Source organism: Ornithorhynchus anatinus, chromosome 2, assembly GCF_004115215.2.
Source record: "Ornithorhynchus anatinus isolate Pmale09 chromosome 2, mOrnAna1.pri.v4, whole genome shotgun sequence".
In the NCBI taxonomy this organism is placed as follows: Eukaryota; Metazoa; Chordata; class Mammalia; order Monotremata; family Ornithorhynchidae; genus Ornithorhynchus; species Ornithorhynchus anatinus.
Window position 1 is genome coordinate 170,339,379 of NC_041729.1, and position 20,150 is coordinate 170,359,528.

Genomic DNA, 20,150 nt, shown 5'->3' on the forward strand with positions numbered 1-20,150 from the left:
ATGGAGCTTGGACTCCTCAGGTCCCATTGGCCAAGTGTGTGATGTCACAATGTGCTCTCTTCCGCATAAGCTGCGTTAGGTGCATGCATGCATTCATTCATTCATTCATTCATTCATTCATTCATTCATTCATTCATTCATTCGTATTTATTGAGTGCTTGCTGTGTGCAGAGCACTGTACTAAGCGCTTGGAATGTACAATTCGGCAACAGATAAAGACAATCCCTGCCCAACAACGGGCTCACAGCCTAAGAGGTGGGCGTGTCCTCCAGGGACAAAAGGAGGAGATTTGAATTTCCAGCAACAACCTCTGTCCCAACCTGGTTCACTTCCACTGGGTCTGCTCCCCACTTCTCTCACTGCTTGAGTCCGGAGAAATGACCCACGTGCACTCTTGAATTAGACGTTCTGCACAGGCATTTCTCCCTGCCCATGTCCACGGACCTTCTCCTATCTCCCATCTCTCCTGAGACTGACCGTGTCCTGCCCTTTGTGCCCTGACTCCTCCCTGCCCACCTTTCTGGTCGTTCCAGAGAGGACCCTGTTCAGAAATGGGGAGAGGAGTCTGAGGTCTGAGCTCCGTATGTGTGTTGCGTGTGTGTATGTTTGTGTGCGTCTGGGAGTGAAGGCAGATCTATATAGGAGATAAATTACGAGGTAAGAGCATTGTTTGCTTGTTTCTCCATTGGTGGAGCTTATAGCTGGTATATGTGTGTGTGTGTGTGTGTGTGTGTGTGTGCGCGCACACGTGTATGTGTATCAGCAGAAGATGATGGAGGAATGGTAAAGGCCCAGGCCCTTGGCCTTCTGTGTGATTTTTTTAATTACCTACTGTGACCTCTAGACTCTAGACCTCTAGACTCTAGACCTCTAGACTAGATGCCCCTCTAGACTGTGAACTCATTGTGTACAGGGATTCTGTCATTATTGCAATATTGTACTTTCCCAAGCTCTTAGTTCGGTGCTCTGCACACAATAAGCAGCGTGGCTGAGTGGAAAGAGCCGGGGCTTGGGAATCCGAGGTCATGGGTTCGAATTCTGACCCTGCCTCTTGCCAGCTGTGTGACTTTGGGCAAGTCATTTAACTTCTCTGTGCCTCAGTTACCTCATCTGTCAAATGGGAATTAAAAACTGTGAGCCCCACGTGGGACAACCTGATCACCTTGTATCCCCCCAGCGCTTAGAACAGTGCTTTGCACATAGTAAGCGCTAAACAAATACCACCATTATTATTATAAATGCTCAATAAATACGATTGAATGAATGAATGACAGTTGTCCCTAAACCCTGTCTTGTGACTCTCACTGTTCCATAGATGCAGCAGTGCAGCCACAGAGAGAGAGCCTGGGCCCAGGAGTCAGAAGACCTTGGTTCTAATCCCAGCTCTGCCACTTTTCTACTGTATGATCTTGGGGAAGTCACTTCCTTTCTCTGTGACTCATTACCCTCTTCTGTAGAATGGGAACTAAAGCCCTGCCTTCTCCTACTTATAATGGGAGCACAGAGAGTGACAGTGTCTATGTCCAACCTGGTTATCTTGGGCCTACACCAGCACTTAGAACCTTGCTTGGCATATCGTAAATCCTGCAAAAATGCCACTATTATTATCATTATTGTTATTATTACCATTATTATTATAATTAAGTGCAAGATGCGGGAGTGGAGTGGGATTTGGTTCTCATTGAGAGATGTCACGGTGATGATAAGGGAACCTCAGATCTGGCGATTCCATCCATCCTCGCCCCCTCCATGGGCGACGGCTTAGCCTGTGCTCAGATGGGCTCTCTGCTATCCCACTTCCTGCCATGGACAGGGGCATGTTTGGGCACAGGGAACCTGCCACACTTTGACTGTTGCTTGCACAAAAATAAAGCGACGAGTCTGTCGTCTTCACAGCGGAGTTTTTGAGGAAGAAATTCTGTGTTTCTGTCCGATTGACATCAAAGTCTCCTGGGGCTTCACCCTTGGTCTTGTCTCCTTTTCCAAAGGAGGAATAGATCAGCTGCAGGCCCTGACCTGGTTCCTGCTGGTATCAGTACATTCGATCATGACTCATGGTCTGTTCACAGCTCAGTGTCACCTCCGTCCCCATCAGAACCAGCAGGTGTCTGGGGATCTGGGTGACTCCAGCATCCCTGGAGCCTGCGGGGGAAGGAGAGAGCAGGCAGGAGGCAGAGGTCAGGGGCCAGACATTGCAAGGGAAAGAGCTGGAGCTGGGGCCTGGCCAGTACAACCGGGAGATTTTCCATCTGTGCCCAGGACTCATCTGCTCCCAGGACACAAACGGCCACCAGCCACACTGGCCCGGGGTCCATGGTGGTGTTGGGGTTGGTATGGGGCTTCTTCCTGCTCAAGGCTGTTTCCCCCTGAAAAGTGGGGCTTGGACTCTTCAGGTCCCATTGGCTGAGGGTGTGATGTCACAATATGCTCTCTTCTCCTTAGGCAGCATTGGGAGGCTTGCACAGAGGTTGGTCTGCCCTGCAGCCACAGGAGGAGGAGATCTGAATTCCCAGACCCAACCTTTGTCCCTGTCCCAGCCTGGTCCAGTTCCCTTGGCTCTGCTCCCTGTCTCTCCCCTTGTTTGTCCCCTGAGAAATGAACCATTTTTATCCTTGAATCAGAGTTGCAGCATTGGCTGTTTCTCCAAGCCCACACCCCTTCTCTTTTCCCCTTCTCTGGCATGACTGACCGAGCCCCCCTGTGGCCCTGCTCCCTCCTTGTCCACTCTCCTGATCATTCCAGAGAACGGCACTGTGAGATAGGGAGGAGTCGTGTGTGTGTGTGTGTGTGTGTGTGTGTGTGTGCGCACACACACTCCTAGAAGGCAGGTTAGTGTGGAAATGATGATTTTTTTCATGGTATTTGTTAAGTACTTACTATGTGCCAGGCACTGCACTAAACACTGGAGTAGATACAAGCTAATCAGGTTGGACGCAGTCCTTGTCCCACTTGGGGTTCACTGTCTTAATCTTTATTTTACAGATGAGGTAACTGCCCAAGGTCACAGGTGCAGAGCTGGTTTTAGAACCCAAGTCCTATGTCTCCTAGGACCTCCTGCTCTTTCCATGAGGCCACACTGCTTCCTGATTCTATGGAGAAAGTGGGGCCACCACACTCTTCCCTTCTGCCTAAAACTCCCTCTCCCTTCATATCCGACAGACCTCAGTCTTCCCCATAGAGAAACAGTATGACATAATGGTTATAGCTTGGACCTGGGAGTCAGGAGGTCATGGGTTCTAATTCTGGCTCCACCACTTGTCTGCTGTATGACCTTGGACAAGTCACTTCACTTCTCTGTGCCTCAGTTACCTCATCTGTAAAATGGGGATTTAGACTGTGTGAGCCCCACATAGGACAACCTGACTACTTTGTAACTACCCCAGCGCTTAGAACAGTGGCCCAGAAGTCTTCCTCGACTAACCTTTCATCTCCCTACCCTATTTTCCCACCACACTTCATTGCCTCAGCATTTAAATCCATTCTTCCTAGGTACTTAGGGATTCACCACTACACCTCCACTCCATTTATGCAGTCCTTATTCTCGATTGCTTGCATGTATCCACTCCATTGCTTAGTATAGTTCCTGGTGCTTAACAAATACCATAATTATTATCATTGTTATTATTATCATCTGCAACTTATTTTAGTGTTTGTCTCCCCATCTAGACTGTAAGCTCCTTGAGGGCAAGAACCCATCTACCAACTCTATGGAACACTCCCAGGCTCTTAGTAGAGTGCTCTGCCTACAATAAACACTAAGTAAATGTCACTGATTGTTTGATTAATTGCACCAAAATTCTTTGCTCCTTTCTCTAGTGAGGAAAGTGGTGCCAGGTCTGGGGTGTCTGGTGGCTGTGGGACCAGAAGAACCTGCTTCACCAAGTTTGGGATCTTTAGGTCACTTTTTCCAAGACAGCAAACTTAAACCACAGCTGTGTAGTGACCCTGGGGGCCACAGAGAGGCAAGGAGCTGGGATGGATGCTGGGGCTGCAGGAGGAGGCATCATGGGGAAGGAGGAGGAAATAGGAGCTGCTGTAGTTGGACTGGAGGGAGCCCCTACCACAACTGGTAGGGTGAGGGGAGAATGGCAACGGGTGAGAGGTAGGTTCAGGGAGAGACAGGGGTTGCCCTCTGGCAGTCTGGAGGTGTCCCATGGCTATTGTGTCTCCTCCTTTGCTGCAGGGCTGTGCTCCAGCCTCGGAGTACGGTGGGTGGGGGGTTGGGGCAGCCAGACTGTTTCCCCAGCCCTGCATGCGGGGGAAGGAGTGGGAAGCAGGGGCAAGGGTATTTTCTGGTGGCAGTCTAACAGCATCAGACCTTAGGCCTGGGGTGGGGGCACATCACAGAGGGACTAGGCAGACCAGGAGGTGTCCGATGATGCCTTTGACTTGAAGTCTCCACAGTGCCCAGCTTGATGGGTGGGGGCAGAAGGAGATCAGTGCCATGGTGGGAGCAACTTGGGGCACAATTGTAAACTCCCAGAGGGCATGGACTATGTCTACTAACTCTATTGCATTTTCTCAAATGCTTACTTCAATGCTCTGCATAGAGTAAGTTCACAGCAAATATTATGGACTGATAAGGGGGAGGGGTCAGTATAGCTCAGTGGAATAATGATAATAATTATTATTATTATATTTGTTAAGCACTTACTATGTGCCAAGCACTGTTCAAAGCACTGGGGTATATGCAAGGTAAACAGACTGTCCCACATGAGGCTCACAGTCTTAATACCCATTTTACAGATGAGGTAACTGAGGCTTAAGTGACTTGCCCAAAGTCACACAGCTGACAAGTGGTGGAGTTGGGATTAGAACCCATGACCTCGGACTCCCAAACCCATGCTCTTTCTACTAAGCCACGCTGCTCTCAAATACACCTCCCTCTGACTTAGACCGTGAACTCTATTTGAGACAGGGACTATGCAAACCTAATTAGCTTGAATCTACCCCAGAGCTTAGTACAGTGCCTGGCATAATAGTAAGCACTAAATAAGTAACATGAAAAAAGAAAAAAAGGGAGGAGGGGCTGCCTGGAATGTGAACTGTCCTGAGACCCACACGCTCAGCTCATACTGACTTTCCAGTTTTTTTTAAATGGTAATTATTAAGTGCTTATTATATGCCAAGCCCTGTCCTAAGAGAAACAGCATGGTGTAGTGGATAGAAGTCAGAAGGTTCTGGGTTCTAAACCCAGCTCTGCCACTATTCTGCTGTGTACCCTTGGGCAAGTCACTTCACTTCTCTGTGCCTCAGTTCCCTCATTTGTGAAAGAAGGATTGAGACTGTGAACCCCACGGGCAGGGTCTGTGTCCAACCCCATTTGCTTGTATCTACTCCAGTGCTTAGAACAGTCCCTGGCACATAATGAGTGCTTAACAAATACCAAAATTAGTATTATTACTTATTATTATTACTGAACAATGGGGTAGAAACAAGATAATCAGATAATCAGGTTGGACACACTCCGTGTCCCACTAAGAGCTCAAATCATAATTTCTATTTTACAGATGAAGGAACTGAGGCACAACGAGGTTAAATGACTTGCCCGAGGTCAACTAGCATACAAATGGTGGAGTGGAATTGGAACCCAGATCCCCTGATTCCTAGGCCTTTGCTCTTTTCATCAGGCTACACTGCATCTTAGTAATCACAGTCAGCTTTAAATTAGGGAAAGTTTAGCTCTTATTATGGTGGTTGTTTCTTCAAAATGTTGATATGGGACATAAGTAGCCTTGAATTTCAGAGTACAAGTCAACACCGACAGCAATATAGCTGCTCTTCCCCTGCATTCTCCCTCCATATTCTGGTGTCGGGGAGGGGAAGGCTTGTGCTTGGAGAGGCGGGGAGGCTGCAGTGCTGTGTCTGCACTGCTGGAACACTGTAACACTGATGAGTTGCCCAGCTCTGTGGCCCTGATGTCCAGGGTGCAACTGCGGCCCTCAAACAGTGTGGTTGGAAATGGTGCAGGACCGTCAGGTTGTCCAAAAGTTCCCGATATCCAAAGTAAAACACGAGGTTTGGCTCTTGCCCCAGGTCCTGAAGGTACCAGTACATGTAATCATGGCTCTGGTCATGCTCACAGCTCAGCGTTACGTCCTGTCCCCGGCCGGTGACCAGGTGACTGGGGGTCTGTGTGAATCCGGCGTCCACGGGGCCTCTGGGGGAAGGAGAGAGAAGGCAGGAGGCAAAGGCCGTGGGCCAGACACTGCCAGAGAAAGGGCTGGAGCTGGGGCCTGGACAGTCCAGCCAGGGGATTTCCCTTCTACGTCCAGGACCCAGCTGTTCCCAGGACACAAACGGCCACCAAACACACTGGCCTGGGGCTTGGACTCCTCAGGTCCCAATCACAATCTCGTCTCTTTCCCTTAGGCTGCGTTGGGAGGCTTGCACAGAGGTGGGCCTGCCCTCCAGCCACAGGAGCAGGAGAGCTGAATTCCCAGACACAATTTCTGTCTTACAGTGGTCCAGATCCATTGGCTCTGCTCCCCACCTCTCCCACTGCTTGTGCCCGGAGAAATGACCCACCTGTACTCTTGAATCAGACATTCTATGTTAGCATTTCTCCCCGCCCATGCCTATGGACCTTCTCCTCTCTCCCATCTCATCTGTGACTATGTCCCATCCACTCTGCTCCTGCCACCACCCTGTCCAATCTCCTAATCGTGCCAGAGCTGGACCCTGGGCAGAAATGGGGAGGGGAGTCTGAGGTCTGAACTCTGTGTTGAGGGGGGGCACGAGGTAGGTGCATTATGTGCACCTGTGCAGGTTTCTGTAGGAGAGATTCTATGAAGTGAAACGGATTATGAGGTATAAGAATCGTTTGCTCATTTCAAGCACTTAGTATGGTGCTCTGCACATAGTAAGCACTCAGTAAATACTATTGAATGAATTTCTCCTTTGGTGGTGGTAGCAGGTGTGTGTGTGGTGTGTGTGTGTGTGTGTGTGTATGTGTGTGTGTCGGCAGATGGGATGCAGAAACAGTAAAGCCCAATGCTCTTGGGCCTTTGGGCGATTTTTTCTAAATACCACATGCTACCTTTGTCCTTGAACCCTGAGCTGTGACTCCACTGTTCCATAGATGTAACACTGGGGCCACATGGGTAGAGCATGGGCCTGGGTATCAGAGGACCTGGGTACTAATCTCAACTCTGTCACTTGAGAAGCAGCGTGGTTTACCAGAAAGAACCTGGGCTTGGAAGTCAGAGGTTGTGGGTTCTAATCCCAGCTCCACCACTTATCAGCTTTGGGCAAATCACTTGACTTCTCTGTTCCTCAGATATCTCATCTGTAAAATGGGGATTGAAGACTATGAGCCCCACCTGGGACAACCTGAGAAGCAGTGTGGCTCAGTGGAAAGAGCATGGGCTTAGGAGTTAGAGGCCATGGGTTTTAATCCCTGCTCTACCACTTGTCTGTGTGATTTTGGGCAAATCACTTAACTTCTCTGTGCCTCAGTGACTTCATTTGTAAAATGGGGATTACGACTGCGAGCCTCACGTGGGACAGCCTTACCCTGTATCTACTACAGTGCTTAGAACAGTGCTTGGCACATAGTAAGTGCTTAACAAATACCAATATTATTTTTATTAGAAGTAGTATATGACCTTGAGCAAGTTATTTCACATCTCTGAGCCTCAGTACCCTCATTTGCAGAAGGGGGACTAAAGCCCTGCTCTCTCTGCTACTTATCAGGTGAGCCCAGTGAGTGACAGGGTCTGTGTCCAACCTGATTGTCTTGGACCTAAACCAGGGCTTAGTACAGTGTTTGGAATATCTTAAGTGCTTAGCAAATGCAACTACTGTTATTATTATTATATATAATTATGTAATTATTGTATTATTATCATTGGTGGATATATACAGGGCTACAGTGGAGCCGGGTTTGGGTCCTTAACAAGATGAATGGTGATGCCCGGGAGACTCAGATCTGGAGTGACTCTGCCCATGCCTATTCCCTCCATAGGCTCTTTGCCCAGGAGTCCTCTCTCTGCCATCCCATTTCCTGCCATATGCAGGGGCATGTCTGTGCACAGGGCAGAGGGGACCCTGCCACACTGTGCCTGCTGCTTGCGCAGAAATTCAGCGGTGAGGCTGTCGTCTTCACAGAGGAGTGTTTGAGGAAGAAACTCTGCATTTCTGCCCAGTTGACATCAAATTCTCCTGGGGCTTCACCCTTGGTCTTCTCTCCTTTTCCACAGAAGTGGCGTGGCGTGCGCACACACACACACACTCAATCTAATATACACATACACATACACAACCTGGGGTTGTGGTTTGTTTGTCTGTCCCTTGCTCAGGATCCTGCCATGCAGGGTTGGGAGGGGCCGGTGAGGTTCTTACTCAACTCTCTAGCCCTCATCTGGCACTGTGTCACTGGTAGTGCAGAAGTAGAGGCCGCTGTCCCTCGGCTCCAGTTTTGTCACCTCCAGAGAGGAAGACCTCAGTTCTGGACGTTGGATGGGTAACTTGGTCTCTTCGCACCCCTTCTGGTAGGAAGCTTTCGAGTCCAAGTTGGCTGAGGCCATGAGCCCCAGACCCTGCCCCGCCAGCTGCTGGTACCAGTACAGGTAACTGGGGTCACTGTCGTTCTGGTAACACTGGATCTTCACTGTGGAGAAGATCCGCTCTTCCAGATACCTCTGCTCGGGCACTGAGAGATCAGAGCCCCAAGCCCAGAGTCTCCAGGGCAGAGAGCAGTGAGGAGAGAAAGAGAAAAAGGGAGAAAGAGAGGGAGAAAGAAAGGCAGAGGTAGGGAGACACAGAGATAGGGAGAGAGGTGTGCAGACAAAGAAAGTCAGGATTCACAAAGAGGTAGGGAGGGAAAGAGTTGGAGAGAGCCAGAATGATTTATGGTTTATTAGAAAATACATTGGAAAATACAGGGGAGGTAGAGAGGGTGACAGAGACAGAGAGAGAGGAAAGAAGAGAGAAAATGAGAGGGGAAGTGAGGGGAGGACATGGGAAGTGGGGTGGGGGAGAGGTGACAGAGGCCCTGGCTGAAGCAAGAGGGAGGGTGTTCATAGACCCGGCGACCCGGTCCCAAGGGGCCCGGGGCCCGTCATCCTCCACCTCCACCGGACCTCAGCCTCTGCCAGGTGCAGCTGGACCCGGCCTCCAACCCCCTCAGTGCCCCCAGCCTCCTCTAGCCCTCTCACTCTGGTCCCTTCCCCTGCCGGGTCCCCTTGAGTGCGGCCAGCCGATGGGTACGGACCTCTGTCCCCTGCCCCCTGATCCCTCTGAGCTGCCCGTGCGGCTCCCTCTCCGCCCTCTCCCCTGGCCCAAGACTCCTACTGGGCCCCAGCAGCAGTGGCAGCAGCAGTCGTAGCTGCAGGAATCGCTGCATCCTCCCGCTCCCGTTTCCTCTGCTTGTTGTCCCCTTTCATGGGCCTCGGCCGGCTCCAAGCAGTGTCTGGGGATAAGCAGGTACCCCCTCCTCACGGTGTCTGCCCCAGACTCCTCCCCTTCCATTTCTAGTCCCACCTCCCCTGCCTCCTCCCTCCCGAACTCCCTCCCCTCTCCTTGATCGCCGAATCTGGCTCTGAAGAGTTCACATTTCTTACTCAGGTATACTTTCCCAAGCACCCAGGGCAGTGTTTTACATTCAGGTAGGTGCCTAGGACAGTGCTTGCACATAGAGGACACCCAGCACAGAGCTCTGTACACAGTAGAAGCCCAGGACACAGCTTTGCAAGTAGAAAGGGACAGCACTCTGCATATAGTAGGAGCCTGGGACAGGCATCTTCACATAGTAGGTGCACAGCACAGCAATCTACACACAGTAGGCACTCAGTAGATGATGATGATGGTTGTCACTGTCACAGATGTGTTTGTTGAGTTTTATTTGTTTGTTTTGTGGTATTTGTTAAACACTTACTAAGTGCTTTGCATTTTACTAAGTGCTGCAATAGATACTGTGGTGAGAGTGACTCCATCTTGTATTATTTGACCTCGGGAGCAAGAAGGCCAAAGGACGATTTAGAGGAGAAATTGTATTATCTCCCTGAGGAGTTTTGGGGAGAGGAACTGAATTGTTTTACAGAGGGCTTAAGGAGGGGCTAAATAGTTCTGCTGGGCAGGAAAAGGACTGCTGGATGGGGCTGTGTCCGCGGGAGAATAAACCCGGGGCGAGGGTGGCCTTCCTCTCTGGTTTACCAGGTAATGAGCTAAGGAGTGGAAGACAGCAGGCAATCCTGAGCAGACCACCCTGCTGCAATCCCCCCAAAAAATGGATAAAAGCGGGAAAGAACTGGCCCTCTTTGCCCAGTGTGGAACCACTTAAGTCATGCACTAAGATATGTGTGGCTGCCACTGCCCAGCACCTAAGACATGAACCAGGATGACGACGAGCTGCAGGCAATCTGACTCTTTGAAACTCCTCCAACATGGGATCGCCTTCACCAAGACTTGGGGTGAACCAGGATGACGACGAGCTGTGGGCAGTTCGACTCCTTGAAACTATCATTTTCACCAAGACTTGGGGCAAACCAGTTGGATTGGTAACTATAGATATTGTGCTTTTTGTGTGTGTGTGTGTGTGTGTGTGTGTGCGTGCGTTCATATGTGCCTAATACCTGTTCTAGTAAAATAAAGCTTTCTGCTATAATAGTGGTGTTTGGTTTTACTTTCTTGAACATGTCATTTGAGCTCCCGAATTAAAAAGGGAGTCAAATCCCTGGTTAAGGTCTCATAGGTCGAGCACCTGAATTGTACTTTTCAAGGGCTTAGTACAGTTCTTTGCACTCAGTAAGTGCTCAATAAATACTATTGAATCAATGAATTGTCGGGGGAACAACCTCCGGGCAGGACTTACGAGAGATACAAGATAATTGGGTTGGATACAGTCCATTTCCCAAATAGGGCTCACAGTCTTAATCTCCATTTTGCAAATGAGATAACTGAGGTCCAGTGAATTTAAATGACTGGCCCAAGGACACACACCAGACAAGTGGTGGAGCAGAGATTAGAACTCAGGTCTTCTGACTTCTTAGGCCAAGCAGTTTCTTAAATCCTTGAGGGTGGGGAACAGCATTTTTGCTTCCATTATATAAAATCATTCAATTAATCAATCGGTGGTATTCATTGAGCACTTACTGTGTGCAGATCACTGCACTAAGTGCTCTGGAGAGAACAATACAGAGTTGGTAGATAAATTTCCTGCCTGCAAAGTGTTCACAGTCCAGAGAGGGAGACTAACCTAAAAATAAGTTACAGATAGGGATTTAAGTGTTGCAGGGCTGAGGAAGGGGTGAACATCAAGGGCTTAAAGGGGACAGAGCCAAGTACAAGGGTGACAAAAGAGAGGGAGAAGGGGAAGAGAAAGCTTAGTTGGGGATGGATTGGTTGATAACAATAATTGTATTTGTAAGGTACTGACTATGCTAAGCACTGGGGTAGTTACAACATGATCAGATTAGACATCCTCCCTGTTGTCCTTGGGGTGACAATCTAAAGTCCTGTAGATTGTAAGCTCTGCCTTTAGACTGCAAGCCCATTGTGGGCAGGGATTTCATCCACCAACTGCAGGGTCGCTATATTGTGCAATCCCAAACGCTCAGCACAACGCTCTGCACACAGTAAGTGCTCAATAAATATGATTGATTGATTGAAGCATCTTGTGGGCAGGGAATGTGTCTACGAACCCTGTTGTACTACACTTTCCCAAATGTTCAGTACAGTGCCCTGTATACAGCTCATGCTCAATAAATACCATGGGTAGAATGATCGATTAATTAAAGGAGGGTGAGAATGGGTATTCTTTCTATAGATGAGGAGTCTGAGGCCAGGGGGCATTCCTGGGATCCTGATAGAAAGATAATAATAATAATGTTGGTATTTGTTAAGTGCTTACTATGTGCAGAGCACTGTTCTAAGCACTGGGGTAGATACAGGGTAATCAGGTTGTCCCACATGAGGCTCACAGTTAATCCCCAATTTACAGATGAGGTAACTGAGGCACAGAGAAGTTAAGTGACTTGCCCACAGTCACACAGCTGACAAGTGGCAGAGCCGGGAGTTGAACCCATGACCTCTGACCCCGAAGCCCATGCTCTTTCCACTGAGCCACGCTGCTTCCCCTAATGTGTCAATGTGCGGGACTTCAGGAAGGGGCTGTTCGAAGGAGGCAGAGATATTGAGAGGTAGACAAGGGTGTGTGTGTATATGTGTGTATGATATTACACATCCGTTTTTTGGAAGGAGTGTGTATCGCACTGGATGACGACCTGCTTCCTCTCCCACCACCTGTCTGCAGCCCCTGCCCTCGGCACATTTCCTAAGGGCCCTTGGGGAAGGGGCATCTCTCCCTCCATGGGTTGGTGTTGCGGAGGGAGTGTTGGTGCCGAGAGAGGAGGGGAGGCTGCAGTGTTGAGTCTGCACTGCTGGCACACAGGAACACCGAAGACACGCCCTGCTTTTCTGTGCTGATGTTCAGGATGCAGCCGCTGACGCTCAGAAGTGGTGTGGGACCGTTACGTTTTCTGAAAGCTTCCGATATCCAAAGTAAAACATGAGGTTTTATCCCTGCCTCGGGTTCTGCTGGTACCAGTTCAAGTGGTTGTGGCTCTGATCGTGCTCACAGGTCAGCTTCACATTCTTTCCTTGAACAGTGACCAGGTATCTGGAGATCTGGGTGACTCTAAGGTCCACAGGGCCTGCGGGAAAAGGAGACAGAAGTCAGGAGGCAGAGGCTGGGGACTAGACGCTGTCAGGGAAAGGGCTGGAGCTGGGGCCCCGTCAGCCCAGCCGGGGGATTTCCTGTCTTTGCCCAGAACTCAACTGCTCCCAGGAGACAAACGGCTACCAACCACACTGGCTCAGGGCCCAAGGTGCGGTCAGAAAAATTAGTAAAAAATGTAGACACCATAGGAGGAAGAGTTAAGTGTCTAAAAGATTCGGGGAGAAAAGCTGTTACAGTGTCTCAGTGCCACCTCCCGGTGGAGAACTGGAGAAATCTGAAATGAAAGGGAGAAGGGGTTAAGCTTAGGAGCAGGGTAATGTCGGGGGGAGAAGGTAAAGATCCAGGGGATGATGAGGTGGGAGATGGGATGATAATGGTTTCTAGTGGAGCACTGAGAGAAAAGGAGTGTGGAGGCTGCTGGTGAGAGAGGAGAAATAGGGACTAAGAGAAAAGGAGGGATTGGCTTAGTGCAGGAATTAGGGGAGGAGCTGGAGTAGATGATGGGTCTCTGTAGAAGGAGAATCATCCCATTGACAGCAGCAATGGGGAGAGAGGAGGAAATTCCCACAAAGGGAGAGGGTAGGAAGTTGGCAAGTGTGGGACTGATGATGATTTTTCAGGATCTAAGGTAAGGGATGGGAAAGCAATATCAGTCAGATTCTCTTCATCATCATTTTTATCACCGTTGTCATGTGGGAAATGGGTGAGACTGATGTGGAACATATCTGATAGGCTGTGAGTAGTCTAGACTGGAGAGGAGAGGGGCTGGAGGCAGGGAGACTGGTAATCAGGCTGATGCAGTATTTTAGGGTGAAGGGGAGTTGGGCTGGAACCAGAGGGGTGGCTGATATGGTAAAAGGTTTCAGGAGCTGATCTGGGAAACACTGGGGAGGGAAAATGGTAGGATATGGGAACTGACTCAGTGTTGGAGGTGGGATAATAATAATAATGATGATGATAATAATAAATTGTTATCATTAGGTCATAGGTTCTAATCCTAGCTCTGCCGATTGTCAGCTGTGTGACTCAACTTCTCTGTGCCAGTTACCTCATCTGTAAAATGGGGATTAAGACTGTGAGCCCCAATGTTGCCGAACTGTACATTCCAAGCGCTGAGTACAGTGCTCTGCACATACTAAGCACTCAGTAAATACTATTGAATGAATGTGGGACAACCTGATCACCTATATCCCCTCCAGTGCTTAGAACAGTGCTTTGCACATAGTAAGCGCTTAACAAATACCATTATTATTATTAATAAATTGTGGTATTTGTAAGAGTAAGAGTAAGTGCTTACTCTGTCCCAAGCACTATAATAAGTGCTGGGGCAGACCCAAAATAATCAGGTTCCACATGAAACTCACAGATTAAGTAGAAAGGAGACAAGGTATTAAATATCCATTATGCAGATGAAGGAACAAAAACACAGAGAAAGTAGGTGACTTGCCTCAAGTCACACAGCAGACAAGTGGCAGAGCTAGGAGTAGAATCTAGGTCCTTTGATTCTCAGACCCAAACACTTTCCACTAGGCAACAATGTTTCCCCCGGGAAGCAGCCAGGAAGACAGAGAGGAATCAATTTAAGACTACTTTGAGTAGTTGCCTGAGGAAGAGGAGGAGGATGGTGGCATAATTGGCTCTGATGGTAAAGTTAAGAGGAAGAGCATCTGTTGGAGCAAAGATAAGGAATTCCATGTTTTCTATATTGACTTAAAAGTCCTTCAGGGTTGTCTACATGGAGATGTTCTGGAAGCGAGAAGACAAGTGAGATTATAAAGGAGGTCGAGGCCAGGCTGTTGAGGTCAACAAAGGCCAGCTCAGAGGTGAAGGGTGACATCATGTGATTTCCCCCCCAGAGTCAGTATGGACCAAAATGAGCAGGGGACCCGGACCTGAGCCTTGTGGGGCATCCACTTTGGTGAGCTGAGCAGAGGTCATTCACGTGGTCCAGATGGTCACTTTAGGTTGCCACATGGCCTCTCTGAATACAGCACACTCTGAACAATAATAATGTTATAATAGTGTTGGTATTAAGCGCTTACTATGTGCAGAGCACTGTTCTAAGCTCTGGGGTAGATACAGGGTAATCAGGTTGTCCCACGTGAGGCTCACAGTTAATTCCCATTTTACAGATGAGGTAACTGAGGCACAGAGAAGTTACATGACTTGCCCACAGTCACACAGCTGACAAGTGGCAGAGCTGGGATTAATGAGCTCCTTCCTATTACATCTAGAATACAGAAATTTCCATGAGGAGAAAGCAAAGGTGTTGGATGTGGATCCTGAATTTAGGTTCTTGGAAACATGAATGAGTAAAATTCCTACTGGGAATGCCCAGAGGTTGTATGTATGTTTTGGGTTTGGGTGGTCACTGGTCTCTCCCTCAGCCCTGCCCTCGAGGTGGTCCCAGTGTTGCTGACAGTCATCTCTATAGATCGTGTACAGGGGTCTCTATAAGAGAACACCCAGAAACTCCAACCCCCAGCCCCAGCACCCCATACTAGATACCTAGAGAAGGAGTCACATGCCAAGGGGCAGGAAGCAGGATCGTTCACAGGAGACAGGTGTCCTGGGGCCCAGTCATGCCACACCGGGAGCCCAGCTAGTGGTCCTTTCTGACACTGGGAGCAGGATCAAGAAGCCCCTACACTTCCCTAAGCCCCCCTTTTTACTCCTTCCAAAGTCCTACAGTCCACCCCAGATTTCCTCATCAATGACATCACGTTGAGCAGTCTGGGGTGTTCTGAGAATGTGCTTGAATAATTTGGGGGTGTTCACTGGCCTCCCCTTTCCCTCTGCTCCCCCTTCTCTCCCCCCACCTTCTGCTCTTCCCCCTTCCCCTCCCCTCAGCACTGCGCTCATTTGTATATATTATTTATTACCCTATTTATTTTGTTAATAAGGTGTATCTCCTTGATTCTATTTATCTTGATGATGTTGTCTTGTTTTTGTTTTGTTCAGTTTTGCTTTGCTCTCTGTCTTCCCCATTGAGACTGTGAGCCCGTCATTAGGCAGGGATTCTCTCTATCTGTTGCCAAATTGAACATTCCAAGTGCTTAGTACAGTGCTCTGCACATAGTAAGTGCTCAATAAATACTATTGAATGAATGGATGGATGGATGGATGAATGAATGAATGAATGAATGAATGAGGGTTTACACAATTCTGGTACGATGGGATGGTGTCGGTGCAGCTGTCAGAACTTCGGTGGCTAGGGAACTCCCTTGTGTAGCCATCCTGAGAGGTGGGGAGAGTTTTCTTGTCACTCACTGGTTACCACTTTCAACTGTGCCCCTCCATTCTGTTTTGTCTCTGGTTGACTTTCATTTTGGAAGCGTTAGGGTCATCTTGGGGAGCAGCATGGCTTAGTGGAAAGAGCTCGAGTACTGAAGGCAAGGAGACCTGGCTTCTTATCCTGGCTCTGCCACGTGCTGGCTGTATGACTTTGCCAAGTCACTTAACTCTCTGGCCTCAGTTTCCTCATCTGCAAAATGGGAGTTCAATATCTGTTGTTTTCATCCCTAGACTGCAAACCATGTGTAGGATACCAGCATATATTGTGACTACTTGAGCGGTTAATTCAGTGTTTGGCACAAAGTCCAGTGACTACAGAGAATGATAGACATTTATCTTTCACTCGCCCCACAAACCAGGCTGCACAACCCAGGCCAAAGCAGAGACATCACACAGTGATCATATTACTTTTCCCAGTCCCTCTATTTTCCTTGCAGCACGCACACACACACACACACACACACACACACACACACACATCATAAATCCCACACTTTTGGAAGGCAGTGGAGTACACATTTTCTTGGAGAAAATGGAGGTGCTTTATGTGGGTCTTATGCTTGACTTGCCCCTAATGACCTGGCCACCTATTTCACTGAGAAAATTGACACTATCAGGAATGATCTCCCTAAAATCTCCTCTGCCACTCTCCAGTTCCTCCCCACTCCTGCCCCTTCTTGAACTCTGACACCTTTCCCAGAAGTATCTTTAGAGGACAACTCCTGTCTTCTCTCAAAATCCACCCCCTCCACTTGTGCTAAATCAGCGGTACCTCCAGCATAGGGGAGGCAGTAAAGAATCACTCATGGAGTGTAATGGGCTTTGGGATCCTCAGGAAGACTGTGTGGAGAGAGGAGCATGGGTGTCCTGGCCCTCCTGTCCTTACTGTCTCCTCACCCCCACCCAGCTGTTTCCAGAGGTGCCACACTCCCCCCCACCTCCCCCTCAGTGACTGCTAGGAGACGACCTTAGGCCTCTGCCTTTCTTCAGCTGTCCCAGCCCTAGGGCCCGCCAGATGGCTCCTCTCCAGCCTAGCCAAATCTTTTCCAGGACATAAGGAATGCTGTTCTTTTCTTCCCAACCCACTCCCTCCACACGTCCTTCTCCCCAGCTGCTTCAGGGAAAGGCCCCTTGGATCCCAAACCTGCCAGTCCTGCCTCCTGGCCCTCCCCCATTCCCCGATGAGGATATTGGCTCACGGGTGAGTGTGGCTGCTTGCAGGCCGGATTGTCACCTTGGCTCAGAGCGAAGCTGAAGCCCAGTGAGGGTACTGGTCCTCCTGAGAGCATGGGATGGGCAGGGCTGGATGAGGAACCCCCAGATTCAGATTCCAGGCCCACCCCTGAACTAGGTGGGCAGAGAGGACTAGGTGTATTCTGAGACTGCCCCTGCTCCCACTGACTTTATGCCATCTCCCTCCTCTTCTCCCTTTCTCCCCAGAATCCTCCCAGACAGACCTCGGGAGCCACTCTGCCTCTCCCAGCCTCACCATAGAGAAGCAGCGTGGCTTAGTGGAAAGAGCAAGGGCTTGGGAGTCAGAGGTCATGGGTTCAAATCCTGGATCAGCCGCTGGTCAGCTATGTGACTTTGGGCAAGTCACTTAACTTCTCTGTGCTTCAGTTACCCCATCTATAAAATGGGGATTAAGACTGTGAGCCCACGCGGGACAACCTGATCACCTTGTATCCCCCAGCGCTTAGAACAGTGCTTTGCACATAGTAAGCGCTTAACAAATGCCATCATTATTGTTATTATTATCTCCATTCCGACCACCCAGCACACACACATGCACATAATTACACACATACACACCTCCAACCCCGACACCCAACCACTCCCAATACACACTGATATACATAACCAAACAGAACCCCTCCACATGCATTTACACCCACAGGCATGGATCACACACAGTCTCACAAACCCCCTCAAAACCTACAAACTGGCACACATATGCAAGCAATCTCATACATGCACACAACATCTCACACTCTCAAGTTTCATGACTGCAGTTTGCTTCTCCCTGCTGGTGTCTCACTGACCCCAGGTTGGGTGGGGCCAACGAAGTTCTTGCTCAGCTCTCTGTTTGTCATCTGGCACCGTGTACCACTAGTAGCACAGAAATAGAGGCCGCTGTCCTCTGGCTCCAGCTCCTTCACCTCCAGGGATGAAAACCTCAGTTCTGGACGTTGGATGGGGAACTTGCTCTCCTCGAACCCATTCTCATAGGAGGCTGAAGAGCCCAGGTTGGCCGAGGCCATGAGCACCAGACTCTGACCCGCCAGCTGCCGGTACCAGTACAGGAAATTGGGGTCACTGTTATTCTGGTAACACTGGATCTTCACTGTGGTTCCTCTTCTCCAGATAGCTCTGCTTGGCCACTGTGAGATCAGAATCCCCAGCCCAGAGCCTTCAGGGCAGAGGGAAGTGGTAAGAGAGAGAGAGAAAGAGAGAGAGAGGGGGCCACAGAGTCAGGGAGGGAGACACAGAGTTAGGGAGCGAGGTGCGTAGAGAAAGTCAGGATTCACAGATAGGCAAGGAAGGAGATACAGTTGGAGAGAGCCAGCATAGTTTATGGTTTATTAGAAAATACATTGGAAAATACAGGGGAGGACAGGAAGGTGAAAGAGAGACAAGGTGAAAGGGAAGAGGAGAGAAAATGAGGAGAGGCAGGGAGGGTGACAAAGAGACAGGGAGAGAAGAAAGAGGAGAGAAGATGAGAAGACAGATGAGGGGATATGGGAAGAGGGAGAGGTGATAGAGGCTCTGACTGAAATAGGAGGGAGAACTGTCTTAGATCTGGTGGTCCAGTCCCAGGAGCCTCGGGCCATATCAGCCACCACCTCCACTGGACCTCAGCCTCTGCCAGGTGCATCTGGGCCCAGCCCCCACCCCACCAGAGCCTTCAGCCTCCTCCAGCCCTCTCCCTCTGGCCCCTTCCCCTGCCAGGTCTCCTTGAGCACAGTCAGCAGAGGGACGTGGACCCCTGCACCCCGACTCCTGAGCCCTCTGAGCTGCCCCTGTGCCCCCTCCCCCCACCTACTCCCTCTGCCTGTGACTCCTACTGGGCCCCAGCAGCAGTGGCAGCAGCAGCCACAGTTGCAGGAATTGCGGCATCCTCCCGCTCTTATTTCTTCCGCTTGTTGTCCCCTCTCCAGGCCTGGGCTGGCTCCGAGCAGCATCTGAGGGAGAACAGGTACCCCCTCCCCAAGCTATCTGCCCAGACTCCTCCTCTTCCGCTTCTCGTCCCACCTCCCCCACCTTCTCCCTCCCTTGCTCCGTCCCCTCTTTCTGATCCCCAAATCTGTGCCTGCAGAGTTCATATCTCTAACTCAGTTGTACTCTCCAACCACCCAGGACAGTACTTTGCACAGAGTAGGCACCTAGGAGAGAGCTTCCTCATAGTAAGCACCCATTACTGAACTCTGAATATAGTAGGAGCCCAAAACAGTGATCCACACATTGTAGAAGCCCAGGACATTCCTCTACAAAGTTACACAGACAACTTTCTGCATGCAGTAAGAGCCCAAGACATCACTTTTCACGTAGTAGGTACCTGGCCCAGTACAGCACTCTTCACATAGTAGATGCCTAGCACAGCACTCTGCACAGAATAGGCACTTAGTAGATGATGACTGTTGTCACTGTCACAGATCTGAGATCCAAACTCCAGGCAAGTTCATGAATATGTGTTCAGGACGCCAGGATTCGGAGACTTGAGGCAGGCAGAAACCCTGAGAAGTAGACAAAGATGTGTGTGTGTGTGTGTGTGTGTGTGTGTGTGTGTTTGAGACAGAGATATCACATGCCTGTTCTTTAGAACGAGTGTGCATCTGAACTGGGTAGTGCAGTGGCCTGCCTCCTCTCCCACTACCTGTCTGCATCTGCCTTCTGGCCCCACCTTCCAGGGGCTGTTGGGGCGGGGGCATCTCTCCCTTCGTGGGCTAATGGCGAGGCAGGGAGAGTGTGTGAGCAGGGAAGTGGGGAGGCTGCAGCTGTGTGTCTTTACTGTTGGCACATAGGAACACCGAGGAGTAACCCAGCTCTGTGGAGCTCATGTTCACAGTACAATCATCAGTGCTCGGACACCTTGGTTGAAAGCAGTGCGGGACCGTCATGTTTTCCGCAACTGCCCGATTCAGCAAGTAAAACATGAGGTTTGGTCCCTGGCCCGGGT

At 49.8% G+C, this 20,150-nt stretch overlaps 2 gene segments (V, D, J or C); both read right to left on the minus strand.

The window, feature by feature from the left end:
* Positions 1-8,351: 8,351 nt before the first annotated feature.
* On the minus strand, positions 8,352-9,346 carry LOC114805698. The segment is given in 2 exon segments: positions 8,352-8,653; positions 9,295-9,346. Coding segments are annotated over 2 exon segments (354 nt in total).
* Positions 9,347-12,516: 3,170 nt separating this feature from the next.
* Positions 12,517-19,125, minus strand: LOC114805699. The segment is given in 3 exon segments: positions 12,517-12,653; positions 18,081-18,383; positions 19,039-19,125. Coding segments are annotated over 3 exon segments (492 nt in total).
* Positions 19,126-20,150: the final 1,025 nt, after the last annotated feature.